General features: G+C 39.4%; 2 protein-coding genes across 8 annotated transcripts in view; one reads left to right on the top strand and one right to left on the bottom strand.

Moving 5' to 3' along the window:
- Nucleotides 1-27730, top strand: part of MAML3 (mastermind like transcriptional coactivator 3) — a 408040-nt gene that overhangs the window by 185956 nt on the left and 194354 nt on the right. The window lies entirely within an intron of this gene.
- Nucleotides 3214-25931, bottom strand: LOC143666298 (uncharacterized). Of its 5 annotated transcripts, XR_013167512.1 has the most exons (6): nt 25808-25931; nt 24923-25032; nt 24365-24663; nt 11520-11621; nt 7773-8577; nt 3214-5405 (listed from the first exon to the last, which is right to left on the bottom strand). XR_013167512.1 is itself a non-coding variant. In XM_077139981.1 (5 exons), the coding sequence occupies exons 3-5, from the start codon at nt 24512-24514 to the stop codon at nt 5212-5214; spliced, it is 336 nt and encodes a 111-aa protein (XP_076996096.1). In that variant the 5' UTR covers nt 24515-24663; nt 24923-25032; nt 25808-25931; the 3' UTR covers nt 3214-5211. The 5 variants fall into 5 exon arrangements, 1 of the variants encoding a protein (XP_076996096.1); XM_077139981.1 differs by lacking the exon at nt 7773-8577 and having other exon boundaries at nt 24475-24663; XR_013167514.1 differs by lacking the exons at nt 3214-5405; nt 7773-8577; nt 11520-11621 and adding an exon at nt 19246-19359.

Below are 27730 nucleotides of genomic sequence, written 5' to 3' on the forward strand. Positions count from 1 at the left end.
GGAGTGTAAATGGCATAATCTCTGGCTAAATGTACATTCACAAGAAATAGTCCTTTTTACCTTGATGTCAGGAGAATGGTACAAGGCTGGCACCAAGCACCGAAGGAGCAAAATATCCACGTTTAATTCCTGATACCACCTCTCTATTACAGTAAGAGCCTGGGAGTTGTTATTTCTCAGCAATTAATTTCCACCTCAGTTCGGTACTATTTGAAGTGTGTTGCAAAAACAGAGGCTGCATAGCCATAGGTGTCTTCAAATTTCAGTTCTGGCACTACTAGAACTACTATTTATTTAACCTATTTGTACCTCAGTTTCCTCATCAATAAAATGGAGATGATAGTAATAGTTTCTACCTCACAGGGATCATATAAGGATTAAGTGTATCAACATATGCAAATTCTTAGAACAGTGTCCAGCACAAGGTTTGTGCCACATAAGTGTTTGTTCATAAGATGACTATTTCCCTGGAATATGAGGAGATAAAGTCTGAATAATGGGTTGAGATGGTTGAAGAAAAATGTTTAGGAATATATTAGAGTACCTTGGAACTTTGCTGTAATTCAGCCCAAGACTACTTCATAATGTTGTCTTAGAAATTCTATTTATATTCCTCTTAGATGAACTGAAACTGAGATGGAGTCTTCTTATATCAGGTTCTACACTGTAGTTCATAGTGTCATGAAGGATTTCCAGACTATTAATAATGAGCTAATACACCTATGAATGTTAAATGTCTTGGAAGCAGTTTCCTGATGAGCAAATAGCACATGTGGCAGTGGCCATGGTCTAATTGCCTGAGAAGCAGTTAAATATAGTTTTTAGTGCTTTTCCAAGCAGTTATTTGAAAGCCGAAATATTTTTCCCTGAAGGCCTGTCAATTGTTCTTAGCATGTTCTTAGTGGCTGAATGCAGTGGAAGGGTAAAGTAGAAGATGTTTGGGAGCATGTTTGCTTCCTGTACATCTCGTTCATCTTTGCAAATTGTTGATGGGGATCTTTTTCTACATAGTTTTTTTGTGTGTATACTTCCATATGTACCTTTTTGGTATGGACCAGTAGCTTTTATCGTTCTAAAAAATACTAATTAGAAAATAATACTACTTTTATTGAGATCTTTCCATGGGTTGGGTACCATATTGAATGCTTTACATGTAGCATCGCATGTAATCTTCAAAACAACCAAAGAAGTAGGTATCATTATATCAACTTTTTCCATTGGGGAAATTGAGGTTTAGGGAGATTAACTTGCTCCAGATTCACTCAAGTAGCAGGAATCCAGAGAGCAGGAATACAAAAGCCCAAAAGTTTTGCCACTACCCTTTAATTTTCTTTTAGTCCCACAAATTAAAATCAGCTCCGCAGTCTGCTAGGGACATGGAAGTGCTTTGCAAGGTGTGAATTGAAACTATTTCTTGAGAATATAATTATTTTATTAAATAACAAAGTCTAATCTAGATTGTTAGGAAGTTGTTTTCGTGCCAGGATTACCAGTGTTTCATCGAGCAGGACTTGCCTGGATTCTCGACAGCTGTCCTGCGTGTGGGATCTCTGCTGTGGACAAGTTCCATCTCTGGGGCAGACCTGGGGCTCATAAATGGGACTATAGATAACTATGTAGCAAACAGCACTTCAGTGCCTTGGAAGCAAGAAAGAAAATGCATTTAGGTAATAGTTTAGAGCTAGAGGGGATAAAATTTACCAGAGATTTTAAGAAAATCACTCTAAGCAAAAAATTAAAACAGTACAATTTCCATGTCTATCCTATGTGTAGTTTCAGAAAGAGTGATTTTTTTATGCAAAGGAGGACACTGGCATATCAATGACTAATGTTAAAAAAACAACCATCAGAGGGTTTGCACAATGTGGAGAATCTTCCTCTATATTTAGAATGAAACTTCGTGCTTTCACTGTCAGGATGTGCGCTTAATTATAGCATGTTGCAAACTTTGCTTTTGTAAAGGGTGTGTGTGTGTGTGTCTGTGTGTGTGTGTCTGTGTGTCTGTGTCTTACTCTGCCTGAAGAAGTTTTGGTACTGTTTTTGTTTTCCTTTTGAAACATCAATGGGAGTTGATGTAAGGTAGTTTAAGAAATACAATATTTCTTGACTCTCATTGAAGTGAAAACTCTCTGAAGGCAGGAGATATATTTTATTCATCTTTTTATCTCTTACCACCCTACTATATAATGCTTATTTATTTGAATAAAACCAGGTATGTCAACTGGACTGTTTAGAAGGCTTTCATTTTGATTGTTACTTAAGTGTATATTAATTATTCTTCTGGAAATGATCTTATTTTCTTTTTTGCATAGAAGCTTGCACTTAAAGAAATTGTAATTATTCCTTATATTATCCCCCAAATTAGCAGTTATGGGTTTAGTATAGCAATTTCTTGACTATTCAGGGATCACCTTTGTGTGTTTGAATATACCTGTGTATTGAGCATCTAAAAACTTATTGTTCTGAGGTTATTTATTCACACCGCCAGGCTCATAACACAGGCTGAAAAGTACTTGATTCTAGCCATAAGCCCTTCAATTCAGCCATGAAAATTTGCTCAAGCCCACTTACCCTGAGTCTGAATGATGCAACCTGTACAGTGTTCCTAGATAATTAATAAACTCCACCTTACCTATTAAAGACTTTTAATATGAATTTGATGCATATATTATCCTTAGATTCTAAATGTAACGTTTTATAGCACCTTGCACATATCAATTTTCAATATATATATATATCAAATGATTAATTCCAAAAAAATCAAGGTGGAGCTAAGAAAGATGAAACCATTTACAAGATCACATTTTGGGGGGTAGATAGTATTTGCAAGGTTTACTGGTATTTTCTGCTGATTCGACCATTGTACCATTTGGGAAATGTAACATTTTCTTATTAGAAGATTTCTGGTGCTAAAATAGAATGTAGTTAATCAGGATTGAGGAGACGTGCAGTGCATATACTTATTAAGGGGCAATCCTCCGGCTCCTTAGTACTGCTATTAGATCCCAGGTAACACCCTCTACTTTTTTTGTTTATTTGCTCCATACAGTGATTTATTAAAAACCCACTAACTAAATAAATGCTCTATCCAGTATTTGTGTGTTGGCATGATATACAACAGAGTTGGCTAGATGAAACTTTGCTGGTAAAATCATATTCTAAAGGAATAAAACTATTTCAACAACTTTGAAATAAAACTTTTTATTTAGCTTGGTTAATTGTGGGAAAAATCACTCATCAAACAAACATTTATTAAATATCTATCCTCTACCAGGCTGTATAAAATTTGGGAAACAAAGTTTGTGACGATAGTTTAACATTAACATGATGATTGGTTAACATTTAAATATCTTCATGCCATTAAAACTTTGACTTTAAATTATTTCTGAAAGCATATGAAAATGCCGTGGATTATACTGTCCAATCTGTGGTTTGTTTGGTAAACATTTGGCCATTAAAAAGGAGCAACCCATATATCGGACACGAAACTTAAGGGTTTAAGGAAAAATATATTTTTTAATGTTTTTTACTGAGGTTTTTACAAAGTTATGTCAGTTTTTACAAAGTTATGAATTTAAACATCTGAATTCATCAGAAGCAAATAAAATAATAAATCAAATAATCTGCAGGAGTAAGAAGAGTTGTTTGCTTTGGAATGGTTCAGTCTTAATTGAGAATCTAGAATTTAAAAAGCATGGAAGCTCATCTCTCATGAATAATCCAAGTAAATACCAAGAAAGGAAAGCCTAGAAGATTGAAACTGCTCAGAGTGGACTTCAAATCAGAATTTCCTAAAAGTTGCCTTGATCCTTTCCAAGGGCTGGGAGAAAGGGGGTTTCTTCTTTTTAAAAATTTTGTCTTTGGACCTTCAACCTCACTTACAATGCCATATTATATTCCAGACATTTTTGGTGGCTAATCAACTTGTGTGTTTAGGTAGCGAACATATAAAATCTGCTATAGCAAGAGGATCTCCATTGTACATGTTCTAAACAGGTAAATCACATACGATCAGTGTAAATATTGAAGCCACCTTGATATACATCCAAATCAAGAAACGAACTCTTCATTCTGGTTCTTTCTATTTGGGTTTTAGCCACAATGATACTCTACGTAACCTCCTGGATCCAGAGCAGGCCATTCTCTAGAATTCCAAGAATTTTCGATAAGCTTATATCCTTCAATCCTAAAATATCCACATGTATGAGCTCATCCCCCGTGCCCCTGCTCTCCACCAGAGGTCAAATACAATGGCTTCCTGTTCTTCATCTCTAGTACTTTGTTTCTTCTCTACTTCTTTCCCCTATTTTCAATGCATGGACAGTTTGTTTTTCCAACCTCTGGCAATTTATGACTTTTCTGGATTAGTCTCCAAGCATCATCAGTTGTGGGTCCTCTTTGTTCTTTTCCTGTCATTCAAGCCTGGCTACTCCAGGATATTCTTTTACATCCGTATGCTGTGAAGACTATAAACTTTTCTCCTTTAACCAAAGAAGTTTTCAGCTCTTTAAAGTTATATATCACTGGAGAAAGGGGAGGCACTCTTCTAAACAGCCCTATAAGTTTTTCATTTTGGAAGAATTTTTTTATTTAAAGGAAGCATTTTTAAAAATTTTTGTCAGCACCCCATTTTACATGGTTAAATCAAATCCATTTTTATCTTGTTTTATTTTATGTTTTGCTGAAGAAAAAGATTCCAAATATAAACACATCTGTATAAGTGTTTTTACCTTGGCAAAATTTTCATGCCAGTTGTTTTGAGTTGTGATAGTTGTTTTAATGCAGCAGAGGCAGAGTGTTGCCCAAATTAACCTGTCAAGCTGAAAATGTTTTGTCTCCCTGTGACTTCACAGATATCTGCTTTATTCAATTTTGGAGGATAAAATAACTAAATCAAAATTAACTTTGCTGCTGTAACTCCTCTGTGTTTCTATATACTTTACACATATGTTATATACCTTCTTTACATGGAAAAGCTATAAACCTGAGTTGTTTGTCATTTGTATTAAGAATACGTACAGAGGCATCCTTTGGTGAGAAAATAAAATAATGAAATCATATTTTCTTGAATGCTGGTTCAAGTCATCTTTCTGATGAGTGGGCCATGGTGGTAGAGTGGTGCCTCTTAGACAAGACATCTGCTCTGGTTCTTCTGGGCAGTCCTAGGTAAGTTCACACGGAGAACTTAGCTTCAGCAATCACAAACTGGTTTCAGGCCACAGCACCTTTGCAGAGGGCAGACAAAGGGAAACAGCAGGACTTCAGCCCTGTGCTCATCAGCCCACTCCTAAGTAGGCACGGACTCCTGAATCTCTCAGCTTGGCGATTCAAAGAATGTAATGAAAATCCTCTAGGTGTGTCCTCCTTGATGCTCTCGCTCTTGGCTTTGGTGACAAAGGTTTCTCCTGTGAAGTAAGGAGAGATTGTGTAATTCATTTAGTTGTAGGTAGTCGTACCGTATTTTAGGAGCATATTTGAGCACAGGTCAGCAGTGCTCACACAGGTCAACAGTCTGATCATTGCTGCATGTCTTGCTTCTAGGGAGGTTTGTGATCAGGCCCCGTCAATATACATCTGTGATTACCGCACATGCCTGCATGCATGGACACAGACATACGTACTCATGTGTGTGCTGAACTGATGTCTGCTCGTTACTGTCATTCTACCCTCAGACTCTCCCACACACTAGAAAAAGCGAATCTAATAGGACCACCACCGAAAACAACTTATTCACAATGATATATTCATAAACCCAAGACCCATTTTACAAAATCTGCATAGCATTGTAGAAAACCAGAGAAGTTAAACACATATAGCAATTTAGGCTAGAAAATCTTCCACCCTGAAAAGAAGTTTCAGAGACAGCATAAATGCAATCCACAACCAAATTCTGTAATCGGGGCAACATAGTTGCCAATAATGTAGAGCGAAATTGAGAAATAGAAAACAAAATTAAAAGGCTAGCATGTTTTTATAAAAACTACACTATATGTCAGTGTAGTGAAATCTACGTGGGAGGGATGGAGAACCAAATCTGTGTGGGAGAGGTAGAGAACATTTTAATTTATGACTGTAAATTGAACTAAAACAAATGTGACATCCAAACCGTTCATCAGCGTCACTCGTGATCTATATTTAACATAGATTACAGGACAGTATCATTAATAACAAAGTCTGAGAATTTAGCCAACTCTTACGTTATATAAGTAAATCTTAATGAACGGCAACTCCCTGGCATTGTATCTCTGTGTATTGGCTCATGGCAAAAAAATAAATAAATAAGTGTCTGAGTGTACTGTGTTCACAAAATGAAGAGTGATATGCACTGTGTGTTTCAATGTCATCCATGTAAAGGAACTCAGAAATTTAGTGTGCTGGGGAGAAACGAAGTGGGTCAACAAGGAAGGAACCAGGTTTTGAAGATTGGTATGTGGGACCATTCATGAGGGAACTGACACACATTTTGGGAAACAATTTGCTTCCTTTCCTAGTTGTGCTTCTTTGGTCTTGTCTACAATACACCACATGCTATTTGTCAACTGCTTTCTCTATGACAGGTGATATGCCTTTATTACTGCTGCAGTAACCCTGAGAGAATGGAAGGATTATTATCCCTTTCTACAGGTGAGGAAACCAAGGCTTACAGTGGTTAAGTACCTTGTTAATGTCATATAGCCAGTAAGTAAGAGAGTAGAGAGGACAGTCAAGAATGATTGGCTCTAAATGCCATGGGAAAATCTTTAGCTATCGAGCAGATATGACATAAATAGGATAGGAAAAATGTGGAGAAAACAAGCTCAACAAATAAAGGTGAAGGCAGTTTCTAGCACTTTAAATGAAGCAACCACAGTTTTAGCAGTGGGGACAGTGGAGAGGCAAGGAAAGGAAGGTTGTCAGGATGCTCCCCTCCCCCCAAAAAAACTTATTTGTAACAATGCAAAAGAGCTATGACAGGTTGGAAAACTTGAGCACTAACAAATGATTTGCCACAAAAAGTGCATTTAAAATCATTTCAGCAAATATTTATTGAGAACCTACAAGGCAGAGTCACTACTCATTGGTGCCTTGTTCAGAGATATGGGAGATATTTCTGCCCTCTAGGAATTTATAGCTGAATGGAGAAGAAAGAGATGTAACACTGAACCATAAACTTAAGCAAAGCATGTTGAAAGTTATCATTAGAGATATTAAGAAATTTCTATGTATGTACGGAAGGCGAAAATTCATTTGTAACTGAGAGGTTTGGGGAAAGATTTGTTGAGGATGGGCTTTGGAGGTGGGCCTTGCAAGATAGAGATTTGACCAGTGGCAATGGGGACCAGAATGGAAGAAAAGGGCATTCCAGGCACTGAATTACATAGGAATAACGGTACATGGTGGGGATACCCAGTGATGCCTAAAGGAATGAGCAAAATGCAGTTGGGGTCAGTAAACCAAACAGGAACATGTTTTGGAGGGCCTGGAACACTGTGCCGAGGAGTTTGGAACTTAGCTAGGGGGAACCATGGGAGATTTTTAAGCAGCTTAATAATGCCAGGTATAGTTTTAGGATGATGATAATTCTGCTGCCTCTGTCAAGAATGAGGAGAAGTGAGAGTGGTTATAAAGCTTTTGCGATAGTTAGCTACATAAGAAGTGTTTGAGTTTGCCAAAGCTGCTGGAATGTAGTATATCAGAAATGGATCGGCTTTTACAGAGGGGATTTATTAAGTTACAAGTTTCAGTTCCAAGGACTTTAAAAAGTCCAAACTAAGGCATCCAGAGAAAGGTACCTTGATTCCAAAGAAAGCACAATATTTGTCACATGGGAAGGCATGTGACAACATCTGCTGGTCCTTTGCTCCCAGGTTTTGTTGCTTACAGCTCCTGGTTCCAGTAGCCTCCTCTCTGAGCTTTTGCTGTCTCCAAGCATCTCCACATGTCTGCATCGTGAGTCTTCTCCAAAATGTTCTTCTTTTAAAAGGACTCCAGTAAACGAATCAAGACCTACCTTGAATGGGCAGGGTCTCATCTCCATGTAATGAAAAGGTCACACCACAATTGGATGTGTCACATTTCCATGGAAACAACCTAATTAAGAGGTCCCACCCTACAATACTGGATCAGGACTACCAGAACAGGGATGCCCCCACAAGATTGGATCTAGGGTTAAATGAATATGGCTTTTCTGGAGTACAAAAAAGTTTCAAACCAGCACAAGAGGTATGGGGACCTCAGCCAACTCTGCGGAAGTCCCCTAAAGGGAGGTGCACATGCAGGAGACAGTCATTGAAGAAGTAGCATCAGACAAGTTGTGGAGAATGCAAGGAAACAGTGATGAGGCCATGAATCTTCTTTATTAACGCATCAGGAGCGGGGAGAAGTAAAGCTATTCATAGATGGAAGACTGAAATTCGAAACCAGTCTTCTATTATGTATCATAGTGTGCAGTGATGAAGGGTTACTGGTTACAGACCCATCTTTGCTCACATATATATCAAGGGTTATAAAAGTTTATTAGGGAAGGGAGGGCCACAGTGGCTCAGCAGGCAGAATTCTTGCCTGCCAGGCTGGAGACCCAGGTTCGATTCCTGGTGCCTGCCCATGCAAAAAAAAAAAAAAGAAGAAGAAAAAACAGGTTAATAGGGAAGTTGCATCTGGGAAAGACAATAGGTGTACTGCATAGTATATTAACTGGATTTGTGTGCATACAGAGGTGTCTGTCCTCTGGATAGGCACTGTGACTGTCATTGACCATATATTAAAATTAGTCTCATAATTGCAATATATCAATATATCTCTTTGAAACACTTTTATCAAAGAAAAATATCCTCAAATGACTTGAATTATCCTTTTCGTTAAAAAAAAAATTTAGAGTTTTGTCTTTCCCCTGTATAACTCTGGAGGCAAAATGAAACTGTGACATTATTTCAGCATGCAGCAGGCTATTAAAATATTGTACCACATTTCATAGCCACCACCACCACCATCACTCCCACAAGCATATCATATCTCATCGCCTAGGCACTATTATAACATGTTATATGCTAATATAATATGGGTGCATATATTAGAATGCCATTATATTTTTGATTTATAGTTGGCTTGGATACTTATGAGAAGCCTTACTAACTGATCACTGACCCAGGATCTGGCCTTAATTTGCCTCAAACAGCTTTATAACCTTGAGCAAATCGCTTCATGACTCTGGATCTTAGTTTCCTTTTCTGTATACTGAAGGAGCTGGACTGGGGTCTCCTTCACCTGTGAGATGCTCTGTGCTCTTCATGCCTGGGACTGAGTTAGCACCCCTGCTCCCTCTCTCCTTATCTCTAATATTGAGCATCTACTCAAGGACTAAAAGCACATCAAAATGTTTGCAGAACATGACATTGCCTATATTTAAAAATCTGGCAGCCTTGGGGGGCTCTACACAGCCCTTGGCGACCAGCCTCAGTAGGGATGTAAGTGGGTACACACTGGCATGGGGAGACAGAGAGAAAAACAGAGCGAGTGCTGTATGTGTGGTAGCAGAGATTTACAGATGACCACTGAATAAGTATTTGTCTATTTAGCCTCAGAATCCAGCAGGGACATGGAGGTGAAGCCTATGCATCTGTCTGTTTTGTGGAATTTTGAAGTCTGGGGAAACTGCATGAAGGCAGAAAAGGAGTGATGTGACTTATGGAAGTGGTTCTTCAAAATTCATAAGCAGAAAAATTAAGTCTGTGTGCAGAGAAGCATAGGAAGAAGAGACACATTAGAAAGGACAAAAGATGATTAGAAGAGTGGCTAACATAAAATTGAGTTCTGCTTTTGTTGCCTTTGAGGTTAAGTAATAAAAAATACTCCTTGGTATATTATGGTCTAGACCAGAGTTTTGTCATTAATGCTTAGTTCATTTTAAATTGCCACTGACATGAATCCCATGGTGTTTTGTTGTTGTACATTAAATCTGTGAATGAGCTTAGGAATAAAATATTTAATTATAGGAAACAAGAGTGTAATAATTACATTTCCATGAAGGGCAAAGTTTGATGAAATTATGCTGATTTAATTCAGTGCTGGAAGAGAACTATCTCTAGAAAACTTTTTGTTTTGAGCATATCTTTTAGAAGATTTAGCTGGTAAGAGATACAAGTTTGGCAAGCAGCACCGAGGACTCTCTTGTTCTCTTGGTTTAAGATAAAGAAAACTGAACAGGTGTTTTCTGACTTTTTTTGGATGATAATGTGGTACAGATGTTTGACACCTGATAAGAAACTAGACCCTCTCTTGTTCATAGTCTTTCGTAAAATAGCAGAATAAACTCCTGGCTCCTGAATGCAGCTCTTGGTTCTCAGGAGCAAAATGAATTCCTAATGCCTTTGGTTCTTGAAAAACTCTTTGGAGGCCATGATTTAAACAGGACTTCCTTTAAAGAGGTCATTTTTAAAAAGCTAATCAGGTGGCATGATTGGGGGTGGCAGGGAAGAGATGAAGAGGAAGAGGTGGGAACAAGCGACATCTCAGAAAATGTATGAATTACTCTTCTAAACCAGCAAACATTTCCTAGGTCTAAAAAGCTGAAGCATTGGACACGAGTGTTAGATAAAGGAAACACCATTTTTTCTAAGAAAGAAATGGCCTTGATATTTGATGTGATGGATTTATGATTTTCCAGGGAGAAGGAGAGCAGTGACTGGACGACCTATTATCAAATTGCCGAAATAGGTCTAGCTTGCTGAATATTAAGTTTACCGAGTATTGTTGGCTGAATACATGTTTAATGCTTAAACCTATTTCACATATGTTATTTATTTATAACTTTAAAGATAATTTAATATGTAAAACCTCCTCTGCTGAAATGTGGATATTAATTTCCAAGCATCATTTCTTGTACTTATGGCTGATGGATTGTTATGAGTCAGAACTAATAAACTTGTAAGGATTAATAGAATATTGGACCTAAAAAAAAAAAAGCTATCTCTATGGTTGCCATGTAACTGCATCTGCCTGGAAGGTTGTGTTCCATGAGGAGACTGCTGTGCTCCGAGGCTTGCTGAAGAAGGGGGGGGTGATGGGCAGTAGGGGAGAGCAGTAAAATGGATGATTAATATCTTCTAATTGAGTGGATGTTGGCAGCAGTACATTGCCCAGGACATTAAGTAGCTGGCAAAGCAGAGAGCCTTTGCTAAACACGGTTACACTGGCATGGAAGTGCCTGTTCTATAGATTGGAGTAGGTGATGTTAAGGAAACCCGGCTTTGTTGAAACCAACCAGGCACAAGATTAAACAAGCAGAAAATTGCTATGTGCCTTAGGATTTATATTCTCTCTGCATATAAAGAACCTTGCACTCCATGTATGTTAAGAAGTGGTGTTCAGGCAGAGATTTAGAAAAACAATAGCAGCAGCCCATCAGATTTCCCTGACATTTAGAGGAGAATGTAGTAAGAGTTGAATTTGGGTTCATTCCCTAACCCCTTGGACAGCTTTGGTCCCCTAGCTATTCAGGCTTTTAATCCAAGGATGGAGAGAGCCACATGGCTCATGCTTACCTTTGGGTACGCATAGAAATCGGAGAGCTGAGGAGCCCCAGTTAACGTCCTCACCCCTTTTCTGAAAGAATGATGGTGGCGAAGGTGAGAGGCATCTGATTCCTGATTAACAGAAAAGGACATCATTCTTGCATGGAAAGCGGAAGACTCAATTCATATTAATTTTTACGCATTAACATGTCTTTCCAGTTGGAAGAAGAGAATTTCCATGTCCGTTTTCCATTTTCTCCCTCTCTTCCTCAACACACACACACATATTTACACACTCTGATACACATTCATACACACATATTCATACTCATTTTCTCATACAAACCTATACACACTCGTACACACATATTCACACACATGTACACTCACTCTTTCACACACATACACACACTCTCTCTCTTTCTCCAGGTTTCTTCCTCCCTGCAGTGCTAGTGCCTTGCTTTCCAGTGCAACCCCAGGCTGACCTGAGGAAGTGGAAAGGTACTCTGGGTTAAGAGCTGCCTGTTACTGGAACCATTTATCAGACCTGAAGTTTGATTGGCTAAATTAGATTAGGTAAATATTTAGCAGGCAGAAGCTGTCCTGACTGTGAACATCAAAGGAGACATGACAGACTCCACCACAGTCCTGGCATCCGGCCCGAGCAGGGCTGCAGCCACTGCCAGCTTTCTCATGGCCCAGGCCTCTGGAGAGGACCCAGAAAAACGGAGAACCCCAGTAAAACCCTCTTGTGGTTTTGTCTAGTGAAAATGCAAAACCATTTCAGCAAGTTCACATCTGTAAGGAGGAAAGGCGTTTTGTGTGTAAGATGTTTCATGTGTTAAGTATCTCCTCCTCCTGTCACCAGCTCCCCCACCCCACCCCTCAAACACACACCCCTTTCCTGTGCTCTAACTGGGAAGGTGTTTGTGATGTTCTAATTAGTCTTTTTTGGCTGCAAGATATAGAGTAAGGGACAGCAACACATTCCGTTTACCTCAAAGGATAAGAAGGTTCATGAGAGGGATGCCTGTGGGCTGGGCATAAGTGGAAAAGCAAAAAACAGAATCTCTAGGGACTCCCTCTCCCTCTCAGGAGCCATATGGTCAACGATTTATCCGTCTCGTCTGTGTGTCTGTGTATGTATCTCTTAATGTATCTCTTCTCTTTCTCTTACTCTCTTCCTCCCTCCTCCTTTCCTTCTCCCTCTGTTTCTCTTTCATCCTCTTTCCCTCCCTCCCAACATCCTACCCTGACTTTATTTCCCTCTTTCGTCCCTCCCTCTAGCTCACCTCCTTCCTCCTTTCCTTCTTCCTTTCCTTCCTCAACATCTGTTCCCTCCTAGTAAATTCTACAGAACTTGTCTTTTCCATATGGTTCATCCCACCGCTGGCCTCTCTCTGTTACTGTCTTTCATTTCTGCTGTCACTGCTAACTGCATCTGTTTCTCCATGTTCCCAAAGAAATTTCAGAGAGAAGACTCTAAGGAACCAAGCTCATTCTTTCAAGCCAACTAATATCCTACAACCTGTGTTGGCTTGTTTTGGACAAGGTGCTCATCTTTGGGTCAGCTAGCTGGAACCAGAAGGGCAGAGATTCATGTACGAAACTTGTAGAATGTGGTCATTTCCCTGAAGACAAAGATATGGGAGAAGGATACTGCTGATAAAAGAGCTTGAGATTTAGATTAGTTCTATGAGTATTTTGTTGTCTTTTCAATAATCTGTAATGTACGTTGATTGACTTTAAAGGAAATTTTGGTAACATTTTTCTAGAACTAAAGATCATTAGTTCAGATATACTTATTTGGAATTTCTGATGATTTTGACTTTTGATTGACGTTTCCTTGGCCTAGCCAAGACTTTGAAGATAGTGTCTGTTAGTGTTGAAATTAATGAGTTGCAGGATGGTATTTAAAACTCTTAAGAAACTGTTTTTCAACTCCCCTCAGGTATTTTTAAAGCATTAATTTATGTGTAAACAATCAATACGCTAATTGTCTATTTATTAAGGTATTTAACTGACCCCAAGTCCCTGTTAACTAAAGAACACTTGGTTAACTTCGGCTCAAAGTACTGCATAAACTTGAGATCATTGTGACACAATTTCTTTTATATTATTTTATAATTTAGTTTTCACACATGATGACTTTCTCCATTTCTAGTTAGTCTGAATTAAAGTGAGATGCCAAAAAATATTCAAGTAACAAAAACTTCCAGACAAGTGAGGCACTAATATATAAATAATGCAAGGAAAAGCTGAGCATAGGATTAAGTTAGTATCCTGATGTGAGAAATTAGAACAGAGTTGAGCCAAGAAAAGCAGTCAAGAACATTATTCAAGGTATTATGCAAAATGGGAAATTATGTCTAACTTTTTAAAGTAACTTTCACTTTCCAGAAAGTGATTACAGAAGCAGGGATTGCAGAAGACTACATGGGAAGATAGTTGAGCAAAGTTAAGGGGTTTTTACAGTAGGAAGATCAAGGCTTCCGGATCCTATCTGGAAAATATGGTACAATGCCTAAAGAGACTGCGTCCCATTGACCTGCACTAACGTCCTCAGGAACTTCAGAACAATAGAAAAACATTAGAGAAGACACGGAGACACATTCTGAAACATTTTGAAAGGATCTCAAAACATAACATAATTAAGCATTACTTAAAACAACATAGCATGAACTGGACAACATTTTCATGTCTCTGCAGTTCTAGAATTAGGTTTTCACAAAAAAGAAGAAATGGCCAAGAGAACCCCGCCAAGTTCAAGCAGTATTTCAGTGTGTTGGTTATTTTTCATTACAAGAACCATAGATTGGCTTAGCTACTGTGTCTCTCATCTAAGTAAAGTCTACAAAAGGAAAAATAAAGCAGCAAGAGTGAAAGAACCCAAAAGGAAGACCTTCTCTGTTGAGCAGCAGGGTCTCATGGCATTGGACTGCAGGGCCAGCATTGGGCATGAGAGCCACATCTGTGCCCGGGCCCCACTCTCAGAAGACCCCCAAACTTGGTTTAATGTGCTGCTATCATCATCCTGAAATTCTTAATCATTCTTGATCAAGGGATTTTCATTTTGCACTGCAAGATCCTTCACGAAAACTCAGGATACAAAAGCCACAACCTTGATCACTCTAGGAAAAGGCAGAAGATATGAACTCCACCTTCTTTTTGACTGTTCGGCCTAATAACCTTACCTATCTTTTAGGAAAACCGAAAAATGTGACTAAGCTGCCCTTCTCACCACTTCCAATATACAGGGTCCGTGAGCCAAGATTTGAGATTCCTATAGCAGCGACAGAGCCTTCAATTTCAAAATTAGTAATTAAAAAAAACAATCCTGGGGCGGTCCATGGTTGCTCAGCAGGCAGAGTTCTCGCCTGCCATGCCAGAGACCCAGGTTTGATGCCTGGTGCCTGCCCATGTGAAAAAAAAAAAAAAAACCATATAAGTAGTTGACAGGTAACATGGGAAGTAAATAAGCAATATACTTAAGTATAATTTATTAGTACATAGTTATGAGAGTCTAGTATCAGATTACTCCACATTTTAACATAAAAAAAAGGGACTTAGAAGAGATTTCCTAAAAGGTGGAGAAAAGCGAGAATGCTCTTTAAGAGAAGTGTATTGTGCTGAAGGAATGGGAACTGCCCATGATGAAGATGTATCTTCACCATGTTACAATTTTTCACCTTTCACTGGTGCTTGCTACTGTTTGAGTGCTTGTCATTGACTTTTCAGTCCTGCCAACCCTGCTTCCCTTACTTCATAAATATGTTTTTTAATATGGCAACTTTGTAAAGAGGGAGCTTAATTCCTGGAGGAATTGCTGTTTAATATCTTCAAAGCACCTGAGTTCCTTAATAGCAGGGACTATTCGTCTTTGTGCCTTTGGCCCATCTTTTGCTAGTGAAGAGTTCAGTGCACAGTCTTCCTCAACATGTTTGCAAAATCCGTGCATGAATTAGTGCCCACAAACGCTCCCTAGAAACTTGTTCTGGTGGCCAGTCCAGAACAAGTTTATATATATATTGTAATTTATATATATATTGTAATATTATATATATATATTTATATATATATATAATATATATATAAACAAATTTATATATATATTGTAATATTATATATAATTATATTGTAGTTATATATAATTATATACATGTTGTAATAGTCAGTATGACTATTTTAATCCCCCTGAAGAAAAAAAATAGTTGGCCTCCATTTCCCATGTGGTTACTTTCATAATCCCAAAGAGCATAATTAAATAATTTTTCATCTTCTTCGGGGGGATCAAAAATTATCTAAATTTCTGTAGGGAAAATGTCTGCTTTAGGAACCATTTTAACAGCTTTATTCTATGGGAATCTTTAGAGAATGAGGGACACATTTTCTAAATCAAGGGTTGACATTTGCTCATCTCTTACAACAGGTTGGGGAGGAAGAGTAGGCAATAGTGAGCAGTAACTGATCCCCACATGGTCACTTGGCTTGGACAAGGCTGGGCAAAGACATCCTTACAGCCTGATGAGTCTACAGTCAGAAACTTCCTCACAATAGAAGAAAAGTTTCTTGTTCTTTTTTCCTCCACTTCTGGCCTCCCTGTTGTTCTGTGGTATGGTTAACTCTAGCATCTTGCAAATCAAATGAACAATTTTAGCCTTCTGCTTCCATCCTTTAAAAAACACAATAAACAAAGACTGCAGCACAGCAACAGTTGATTCATAGATGCTTTTCAAGCCTGAAGGACAAATATTCTCCCTGGAGACACAGCCTGTGCCTGTACATTATGTGCTAACTAATAAGTATTGTCATGACTATATAGGTGCTAGTATATTTGAGTTTAAGCTGTTCCCTGGGATAAACTATCACATCTGAATAGTGATACAACATTAATAGAGTAGCTGTGAATTGTTTCATTCTAACTTCAGTGTTCTAAAACTCCCTTGTGACTGCAGTTATATGGCTCTGCTTTAATAGCGCCCAAGTAATAGTGGATAAAATGTGAGAAATTTCTAGTTTAGAGAGTACTAACTATCTAACTACAAAGGAAATATTGACATGTGCTGATTATCAATGCCAGTGGCTAACCAGCACCACAGGTAAATTTAATTTCATCATTTAGAAATTTCATTTTGTTTTTTATTGCAGTTTACTCCCAACTGGAGATTTAGCATTGCTTCTAAAAAGCAACAACACTGCTCGATGTAAAGTTTGCTTGCTTTGCTCTCCTTTGCTGTCCACTTTTAACAAAACGCTTACAAAACAAGGAAAGTGATCTATCTCAGTTCAACACTTAGAAGGCTGTTGGTCAATTTCCCCCCATCCTGCTTATCTCCTAGTGTCTAACTCTGGTAGTTTTTAATATACTGCTGTAAAATCCTGACATTACCTTTGATATTTTTCTATTACCAAGTATTGTCCGTTTTCCTCCTCAGATATATCCTGTCTTCTCTGTACTTATTGTCCTGCTCCAAGTTAGACCTCTGTATCCCCTCAACTATTTCAGTAGATTCCACACTGATTTCTCTTCTCTAGAGATGTTCCCTGTCCCTCCTACCCATCCGCAAATCTGTGTCCCATTATGCAACTCCTGTCAGACCAGGTCCCTGCTCACAAACTCTCAGGGGTTCTCCATGACCCACGGAACAGAGCCCAAATTCTGTCTTAGTCAGATGTGCATGGAGCTCCATGACCCAGCTCCAGCCACCCATGCTTCCCTCATTTAGCCTCTTCTCCACCTACACACGGCTCTCTTGGTTTCCTTTCCATGCCTTGCTTTGTGCTTCCTACCTTCCATGCTTTTTTTTCCCAAACTGTTCCCTTTCCAAAAGTATTTCCCCTACTTTGCAGATCCAAATCCTATCCATCCTTAACGATGCACAGACTCTGTATGAAGTCTTTCCTTATTCCTTCAATAGGAATGTATTTCTTCTTTCTCTGTGCTCGTACAGTAATTAATTTATTTCCCCAATAAAATGATCCAGTCCCCCTTGGAGAAGTAGTTGATTCCAGAGCTAGGGTAGGGAAAAATCAAAATGAGCCTGGGATATCTTATAGTGCAAGAAAATGCTCCAAGATGAAGGCTTATCAAAAGAACCAGGAGTTAACCTAAAGGTGTTCCCAGTAGCCAAAGCAGGAACAATTTGAACAGAAAAATAAAGGATGATGGTATTGCATTTTAACCCATAGGATACAACAAATATCCACGAGTCTACACTGAGGTAAATAACTAATCAAAAGAAGTAAAGAGGGGAGAAGGGGCAGCTTTTCCACAAACAGAATTCCAATTAATAAATTAATAAATATGGAAAGAGGATCACCATTAAGCAAACACCATGGTAATAATTGCTGTAGACAAGATCCACAGATGGATGGTAAAAGTAGTAGGCAAATGCTGGAGGAGAAGTAGGGTTTGCATAGTCTCAGCATATCTCCTCCAAGGTACTTATTTGCTATAAAGGGAAAGATAATAATTTTATGGTGAAGAAACCAACACACTAATCTAACCAAGTGATTGAGGGAAACATCACCAGTAATAAGACAAGCTGACCATCATGAGCACCTTGATATGATGCAGTAAGGACACAACATCTCTTTTGTACTATTCCTGTTAAAAATGCGTAACTTCATTCCAACCATGAAAAAATATCAGACAAACCAAACTGAGGGACACTCTACAAAATAATCAGTTCTCTTCAAAAGTGTTGAGAGCAAGAGAGGTAAAGAAAGACAGAAATTGTTACAGACTGGAAGAGACTAAGGACAAATAACAGCTAAATGCGGCGGGGAATCCTGGATACAGAATCCTGCAACAGACAAAGGACATTAGTGGAAAAATTGGTGACATCCTAATAAGGTCTGCAGTTTAATTAATAATATTACATCAGTGTTGATTTCCTGTTCATGCTAATTATACTATGATTATGTAAGGTGTTAACATTAAGGGAAGTATTGTAAAGGATAAAAAGAGCTTATCGTTAAGTGAAGTGGGTAAAGGATAAGAAAAGATAAAAGGAGGGAATAGTATAGTATATTGGCAACTTTTCTGTAAGTCAAAAAATAGTTTAAAATAATGTTTTTTTAAAAAAAGGATGTTATTAGTAATTGATAGTATTGACATTTCCTTAACTAATGAGGATCCAAATTATGTTCAAAATAATTCAAGCAGTCAAATAACCTTTTTATTCTTTCTTCTCAAAACTCCTTTGCATGCTTACTACTCTCGCTCCACTTGTTTTCTGATCTGTGGGTCTAATAGCCTGTGAAAAACTTTTCCCCTCAAGAAAAAAAGTGCAGACCTTATGCTCTCTGTTATTAGATATTTGGATTTTCAAGCTGTCGAAGCCTCTTTCTGAATCCTCTCCTGAGAACATGAAGCAGGCAGCAGCATTTTTTGTTTTTCCTAACCTGTCCATCACCCTGTGCCCCACGGTTCTTTGAGCAAGACAGGAGGCAGACTTCCTTGTATGTGTGCATTCTCCATCCTCTCATTTCTTCTACATTGTGACTTGGAAGAACACTCAGGATTTCCAACCCCAAGATGATTGGACTGTTGAAAATATTTACTTCCTTTGCCCTCTAGGCATTCTTCATTCCAATAAACCAGTTGGCATACCTTTAACTTTTTATTTTGGAATTTTTTGAACAGACAGAAAAATAGAATATAATAAAAGTCCTGGTGAACTTGTTCTTTTTTATTTTAACTTTTTTATTGTATAATATAGCATATATACAACACAAGGAAAGAAAAAAGCAATAATTTTCAAAGCACTCTTCAATAAATAGTTATAGGACAGAATCCACGGTTTGTCATGGGCTACCATATCATCATCTCAGATTTTTCCTTCTTGCTGCTCCAGAACATTGGAAGCTAGAAGGAATATATGTATTTTTTATCATCACAATTGACTTTTTTTTCTTTTTTTGTGAAAAATAACATATACACAAAAAAGAATACATTGCAAAGCACAGCGCAACAATTAGTTGTAGAACAGATTTCAGAGTATGGATTATAATTCCATAATTTTAGGGTTTTACTTTTAGCTGCTCTAAAATATTGGAGACTAAAAGAAATATCAGTATAATGATTCAGCACTCATACTCATTTGTTAAACCCTGCCCTTCTCTGTATAACTCCACCATCGCCTCTGATATTTTACCCACTCTTTAGGGGTATTTGGGCCATGCCCACTCTAACTTTTCATGTTGGAAGGACCTGTTAGTAATATGGGTTATGTGATGGAACTAGCTGATACTCTGGAGAGGCTGGGCCCTCTAGGTTTCAGGACTTATCTGGTCCAGGGACCCATCTGGAGGTTGTAGTTTTCTGGAAAGTTACTCTAGTGCATGGACCTTTGTAGAATCTTATATATTGCCCTAGGTGTTCTTTAGGATTGGCAGGAATGGTTTTGTTGGGGGTTGGCAAGTTATGATAGGTAGCAGGGTCTAACTCCAGATTAGCTTCTCAACTCTATTTGAACTCTCTCTGCCACTGATAATTTATTAATTATACTTCTTTTCCCCCTTTTGGTCAGGATGGAATTGTTGATCCCACGGTGCCAGGGCTGGACTCATCCCTGGGAGTCCTCTCCCACGCTGCGAGGGAGACTTTCATCCCTGGATGTCATGTCCCACATAGGGGGGAGGACAATGGTTTTACTTGAAGAGTTGGGCTTAGAGAGAAAGAGAGTGAGAGGCCACATTTGAGCAGCAAAAGAGGTCCTCCAGCGGTAACTGTTAGCATGCCTATAGGTAGGCTGAGCTTCTTTGCTACCTACATAAGCTTCACAAGCGCTAGCCTCAAGATCAAGGGCTTGGCCTATTGATTTGGGTGCCCCTAACATTTGACACAGTATCAGGGGATTCCCTGATGGTAAAGTTAAATAGTTCCATATTTATTCTCCCATCCCTCAAGGGACTTTGCCTGTACTTTTTGATTGTTCACTTAATATATTCTGGGGTGTATCCAGGCATTTCATTAAGCTATACAGAATTGAAGGCCTTCATTATTATTCTGGGCTCCCTGTGTTTTGATTGTTTAAATGAGTTATCCAGACAGGTTGAGTTAGATTATGTGCTACAGAAAATTTAGTTTCCGGACAAAATAAACCTTTCTTCCTTTGGTCTCAAAGAGTACGTGAGGTTCTAAAATATAGACAATGTCTTCCTTACCCCTGTGTTCTGAATTACCTTAATCCAGAACTGATCAGCTTTGTTCTTATCTCTAAACACCAGGTTATACATATATAAAACATCCCTGCAAAATGCAGAAATAATAACTACCACTCTGGACTAAATGTGTCTGCAATAAGAGCTTACCATCTAGGCCCCTGTTTTCTTGTAAGATGGTGAGTTTGTTGTTAACCAAACAGGTATGCTTTCCAAGGGAAAGGCAATTGTGAGCATCTAAAATTGAATGCCATCTGTGGATTCTACTGTGCTACTAATTTCTCCATAGTGAGGGTGAAGGTGACAGTGCTGGTCCCCAGTTTTATACTGCTTTCACATTTATTTTTATACTCTTGGTTTTTCAATAACACCTGTTGCTTGGCCAATTCATCCCACCAAGAGGAGCAGCCACTTGAGTGCAGGCACCCATGAAGGTTCCTTTTTCCCACCCGTTTTGAAGAGTATAAATCGAGGTCTTTCTGGGAGTGGCTAATGAAAGAGAGATCCTTTCAGGGTTTTGCTTACGGGTCCAAAATTTTATTTATGCTTCTGCTATAATCTCATAATCACGTTTTGTTCTTAAGGTCTAATTCTTCTAAGGGAAGCTGAAATCATGTCTCATTATATGGGCCTCTGTGTCACTAAACACAGAACGAAAAGGTTAAAGGAAGTTTCTGAAACCAGAATTCTTCCAGTTGTTAAGTTGGATTTTTCCATCATCCATAACTCAGGTTTAGGAATCTCAGGTTTTTTTCCTCACAAATCATTCCAGCAATAGTTGGTCCCAGGAAGTCATGATCTAAATGAATACTGAACTGCAGTCACAGTGACTCTTTTGTGAAGATTGTAGATGAATAAGATGCTAGCTTCTTGAGGGGAAGAAAGAGAGATTTGCATCTGTATGCAAATAGGATAGCAAAGTATGAAGCCACACATCTTTGAGAGAAGTAGAGGTTGGAGTGAAGCAGTGGGACATTTGACTTCTTATTCAGTATATCCTGCCAAATGATGGCAGTGCACTTGAGTGTACCTGACTTCGGTGATTTTAATAGTCATTGTCTTAGTTTGCCAGGGCTACTGGGACAAAAACCACACAGTGATTGGCTTAAACAACAGGAATTTATTGTCACACAGTTCTGGAGGCTAAAATTCAACATCAAGTTAATGGCAGGTTTGCTTTGCCCCAGAATCTGTAGCATTCTGGCAATCCTCCACCGCACAATGCTCTGTCTGTCTGTGCTGGTTTTAAAGGTTTTATGTACCCTAGAAAAGACATGCTTTAATCCTAGTCAGTCTTGTTGGAGCAATCCTTTCTTCTAATCCCTATTCAGTACCATGGGTTGGGAACTTGATTAGATTATCTCCGTGGCGGTGTGACTCAATCAAGTGTGGATATTAAACTTAATTAGGTGGTGATGTGAGTCTTCTCTACATGAGTCTTGATTCGTTTACTGAGATCCTATAAAAGAGGAGACAGTTTTGGAGAGAATGCCCTTCTGAAAACAATGAGAAGCCACAGCAGGGCTGAGCAGGGCATAAGGCCTAGAGAACCATAAAGTCCACCAGACCTTTGGAGACTCGGAGTGAGCAGAGAAGAATGACCCAATGATGAGAGCCATGCAGAGGAGTCCACCAGCCAGTGATCTTTGGTGATGAGGAGAATGCCCCTGGGGGAGATTCATGAGGTCCGGAGAGGAAACTAGCAAACTAGAACGCTCTCCTTGAGTCTGCTCCTCTGGTGTCTGCTGACTTCTGGCTTCCACTGACTGCCTCTGAGTTCCTTTTCTTCTAAGGACTCCAACCATATGGATTAAGCTCCACCCCGATTCGCTGTTGCCTCATCTAAATAGGATCTGCAAAGCTCTTATTCACAAATGAGCCCACACCTTTACTTAATAATAACATCTTTAAAGATCCTACCCACAGGACTGGGGGGCAGTTAGAACTTGAATATGTCTTTTGCTGGTAGCATGATTTAATCCCTAACAATCATTTAACAATTTTACAATAGAATGTGATTTTTCTTTCAAGGTGGTAAGAAGGATAGATTTTTCTTGGTTTCTTTCTTGGTTCAGTTTAAGAGAATTCAAGGTATTCACATGGAGATAAAATTCCATGTGTTACAAATGAGAGAAAATATTTAACCAGATGCTATGAAAAGTAAGGATTTCATAGCAATAGCTCTTTATGTTTTGTTAGTTAAAATAGCCTCTTCCTGGGTAGGCCACAGTGTTTCAGCAGGCAGAGTTCTCACCTGCCATGCTGGAGACCTGGGTTCGATTCCCAGTGCCTGCCCATACAAACAAATAAATAAATAAATAGCCTCTTACTACACAAACAAAAAAGCAATCAAAAGAAGAGGAATACCCTTATGTACATGTGGGATTGCCTCTGCTTTGATCTTCTCAGAATTGCTATTAACAAAATATTTCTTGCAATTTTTTTTTCACACAAAAATATTTTTTTTTTACCATATTTCTCCCTCATTGGAATAGAATTTCTTAATGTGATTTCATTACAATTCAGCTACTATCTCTGGATTAGAATGACGTTATTAGGAGCACAGGGATTTCATGAGTTTCTGTGTCTGGGGAAAGAAAAGAGAGTAAGTTGGAGAAGTTTGGAATCAGTATCAGTTTTTGATGATATTTAAAACACCAGAAAGAGAAAAAGAAATTAAAATGTGCTGTTTCTGCTGAATGAGATGGGAGAGTTCATGCCTTGTGTTGCGATAGATCTAACGTTCCTGCAGTCTTTAGACTCCAGAAATACAGTAAGGTGGTATGTCTTAGTTTGCCAGAGCTGCTACCACAAATAACATAAACTGGTGTTGACTTAGCAACAGGTCTTTATTGGCTCATGGTTTTGAGTCTAGAAATCCAAAATCAAGATCTCAGCAAGGTTTGCTTTCTTCCCGAAATCTGTGGTGTCTGGTGCTGGCTGCCTGCGACCCTTGGGGTCCCTTGGCTTGTATCTCTGCTCCCATCACATGTTACATGATGATGTCCTTTCCTTTTTGTTTCTCTTCCAGTCTCCACTGACTTCGCCTTTCCCTTTATGCCTTCTCCAACTACCAGCTTCTGGTTTCTTCTGTTTATAAGGTTTCCAGGAATATGGATTAAGACCCACACTCATTCATTTGGTCTATACCATAACTAAGCCATCATCTTCAAAAGGTCCTATTTACAGTGGTTTCACACCTCCAGGGATGCAGATGCAGATTAAGAATATGCATTTTTTAGGGTACGTAATTCATCCTATTACATGGTACCTCTAAACAGGGTTATCACTGAGTCTTATGAATGTATTGGTCTAAAATCATTTCGAACGTGCTCGGCCCTCCTAATGAAGGTAGCTGGTAATCCCATAACTAGCTGTTTGTTTGTCTTTTCCATTCAAAGAAACGAAACAGCAGACCTATAACCCATAACAGGGTCTATAACTTTTGACCATAAGAGTTATCAAAAAACATTGATAGACGTATAATAAACCAGGGATGCGTCCAGATATTTTCAGAGAGCATTTTATCACAAAGGCTTAAAAATTTTTTAAATTGTTTTGACACTTATCATGGGTAGCCTCAGTTATACCCAGACACACAGGCACATGCCAACTAACTTATGTGAAACACCTCATTCCCCTGTGATGCAGGACATTCAAGACATTTATATTAATTTTCGTGAGGGATTTTATCAAAGTGCACTCACCCATCTTTCCAGGCCCAAGAGAGGAAGGGCTGTTCCATGAATGTTAAGTTGGGAAAGCAAGGAGAACACAAGAACTATTTGTGGCTTCTATAAAATCAGCAATACTTTACCAAACACCAGTGATTGTGGGTATTGAGGGCTGCCATCCATTACGTGTTGTCTTTCTTTCCCAGTTAGTGACAAAGGCAGGTGGAAGAGTCAGCGTCCTCCAGAAGGAGTCGTGCCGCTTGCTGGCTGGAGCTGCCTTGCCTGGATGCCCTCACCATCTGAAGGCTGGGGTGTGGGAGCTGGGGTTTTTCCTAAGACCAGTGAAATAAGTGCAGTGAGTAACAAAAGGCACGACAAGGGTACAAGCCCAGGCCCTTTCTTGTGCTGGGGACTCAGTGTGTGGTTGTAGATCCCATAAATGTGCTTATAGATTTAATAAGTTTCAGTGCATTAATTATCCTTCTGGAACCCCATCATGGGCAGAGTCCATGTCGTCTGGTGGCCTCGGGGTAGAGGGGATCACAGGAGATTTCAGAGCCACCCCCACCCGCACGCACTCTGGCTCCAGACCTTTGAGGGACAGCTTCATCCTTAGACACGTTAGCTGGGAGCTCCTGCTGGCTAATGCTGACGACAGCTCTCTGACTCCATCTTGGCAGTATCCCCTGTGCCAGGAAGCTCTGAGAATAGACAGGGATTTGGCAAAATTCCTGGTAAATGGATGGCGCCCCAGCGAGCATTGTGTATAGCATTTCTCAGTGTTGCCAGACACATACATTGCTGCTTTCTCACTCTTCCTCAGGAAAAAAGGGCCATTTTGGAGCAGATTTTTAAAAGAAAAAGAGAGGAAAGTAAAAGAAAATCAACTAACTATAACCTAGCCTCCATATCTCTTAATGTCCAGAACTTAAAAACAGATGACAGAGTCCACTTTTCCAAAACTTTTGCTTTCTGGGTGAGAAACAAATTTAAATTGTATGTCTAATTTCCCTGATTTTTCTGACTTAGCTAGAGCAGAAAACCAACCCATTGCCTTATAAATTGTTATCATCAGCTTGAAATTAGGGACTTACCATTCTTTCTAAAGTACCCTCCTTCTTCTCTCTGGCTATATATTATCCCTCTATCATTTTTGTTCTCTCTCTCTATTGCCTTTGATATGGTAATGATCTTGCACAAGAAAAGCCAAATTTTTATATGAGTACTTAAGGAATTAAGGTGAGTGAGAGTTGAAAGGTGCTAGGAAGAATGGCAGTTTGTCATTAAAAAATAAATAAGTATACCCCTGTAATAAAACAAAAAGATGAAAGAAAAAGGGAGAAGTAGGAGGACAGGTGGGGATCTCTCGACAAACGCAGGAGACAGTATTCCTCTCTGGCTGACTTCAAGCCCTCTTAACAACGTGCAGTTGCTCTCCCTAGCTGGTCGATTGATTTCCCTCTGCCCTCCACAGACCTGGCTGCAGTTAAGCCTTGTGTCCTCCACGTGATGCTGAGCCGAATCAGATTTTCCTTTTAGTTGTTCGATCAAATTTTCCTTCCTAGAGCTTAGAAGGCACACTTGGGACCTTCTAGTAATTGCCTCCCCACACTGAACTGCTGATACCTTTATTGGATTGGCGTAGGGTTTCAGAGGACCGTGTTTAACATGCAGTGAGCCGCAGCAATGCAAACAGCTCCAGTGTTTAAACAAGCATCCATTAGGCCAGGAAACAAGGCAGTGCCAGCCCATTTGGTGCTCTGTAGTGCTGGCAGCTTAAGGGGTGCAGGGCAGCCGGGCTATTGGAATGGGAGGGGGCAGTGCAAGTGGAAGTAGAGGAATTGTAGTGTCAGAGAAGGAGCAGCTTCTCCTTAGATTTGTGGAAGAGGGAGGGAGAGAGAAGTGCAGTGGCTAGGGACATGTGCAAAGCTCATTAATATCTCATTATGTTAGAATTGCAATCTCCCTGCAGATCAGCATTAACATTTGCAGTGCAGGAACACAGGCTTTGGAAAAGCAGCAGGGTCTTTTTTTTTTTTTTTTTTTTGCAAGCCCCAGCAAGCTCCCAATGCTTGTTTTGCACTGGGGGAGTGGTGTTGAATTTGTGAGGGAAGGCTGTGAGAAAACCCCCAAAGGAACACTAGTGAGTGCAGGAGAGTGCGTGAGACTGAAAACCATACTTTGTAAATAACAGGGTGACCAGATTTTAAACGTGGCAGCAAGCAATGGAAAGGGAAGAGAAGATAGTTGGCCAGTGGACTGGAAGACAGGAAAGGGAAATTGGGGGATTGGACTGCAAAATATCTGGAAGCCTGGAACCCAGGCAGTGTGGAGATGGTACATAGACAACCAAGTCCAGATTCAGCCCCAGAACTCCTGGAGAATGTGTCGCTGACCCACTGAATTTGGCTGGGACTTCTGGAGGCTCCCTGGGATTTACCAGGGCATCACAAGTCTAGGGAACGCAGGTGAGAGAGGAGAGGGGGCAAATGAGGAGAAAAGAGAAGAAAGAGAGGGAAGAGGCTCAGCCAGGGCGATTTGGGAGGACCAAATTCTCAGCTATTCCCACCTGCCCGTATTGGTGTGGGTGGAGCAAAGGGAAGCTATAAAGCAGAAGGTCGTGTTCAAGGGCTTACTCTGTTGAGGTCTGACCCAGTCTGGGCCAAAGCCAGTCTGGTCTTTGTCTCAAGGATCAGATCTTTCTATGCCCCAGCTCTGTAGCAGAGAGCTTGACTCCTGTAGAAACTGCAAATACCCTGCAGATATTTGGTTCCTCTCTGTTTAAGGATCAGATGTTTCTGAATGCCCTGGACAAATATGTATCCTCCATTCATTAATGAAAGGTAGGGGGTGACCACCTTCTCACAGTTATGTAACAGGATGTACCAAACCCCAGCAGTGTGTGGATTTTGTGTTCTGAAGGCCCCCAATGTAATTCATGTTAATGTTCTTTGACAGTATCCCATGTCTGCCTTTTTGCTTTCTGGAGTTCTTATTTCAACCTTAGAATTTTCTTTCTGTGAATTTGTGGCATTCAGGTTCTGTTTCTAGCATAAGTATGCCCAAACATATGCTCCATAGAGACTCGTACATATGGATGCCTAACCATCCTGCTGGGATCACTGGGCAAATGTAGGAGCACATGTAACTGGTTAATATCATATAAAATGATAAGACCAGTTTTCAAGTGTGGCTTGTGAAGACCTCTATGGTTATACCTTGTTCTCACCTAACACACTATTACATAAAAATATGGGTTATTCATGAACTTACAGAAGAGTAAAAAGGTTAATGTCATCATTGAAAGTTGTGGGGTTTTTTTAGAAAAAAAATAGAGTTATAATGGCCATTACTTTGTTGTGTACAGTAGAGCTTGTAATGAACATTTAAAAATAAATG

This window comes from Tamandua tetradactyla, chromosome 22 (genome assembly GCF_023851605.1).
Source record: "Tamandua tetradactyla isolate mTamTet1 chromosome 22, mTamTet1.pri, whole genome shotgun sequence".
NCBI lineage: Eukaryota > Metazoa > Chordata > Mammalia > Pilosa > Myrmecophagidae > Tamandua > Tamandua tetradactyla.

What these genes read in the sequence shown, in the direction of transcription:
- LOC143666298 (XM_077139981.1), bottom strand. Translation starts at nt 24,514, where the DNA reads ATGGATGGCAGCCCTCAATACCCACAATCACTGGTGTTTG. An exon ending in CCCACAATCACTGGTGTTTG is followed by an intron (nt 11,622 to 24,474) that starts GTAAAGTATTGC and finishes TCTGTTAATCAG; the next exon opens with GAATCAGATGCCTCTCACCT. An exon ending in ATTTCTATGCGTACCCAAAG is followed by an intron (nt 5,406 to 11,519) that starts GTAAGCATGAGC and finishes CTTACTTCACAG; the next exon opens with GAGAAACCTTTGTCACCAAA.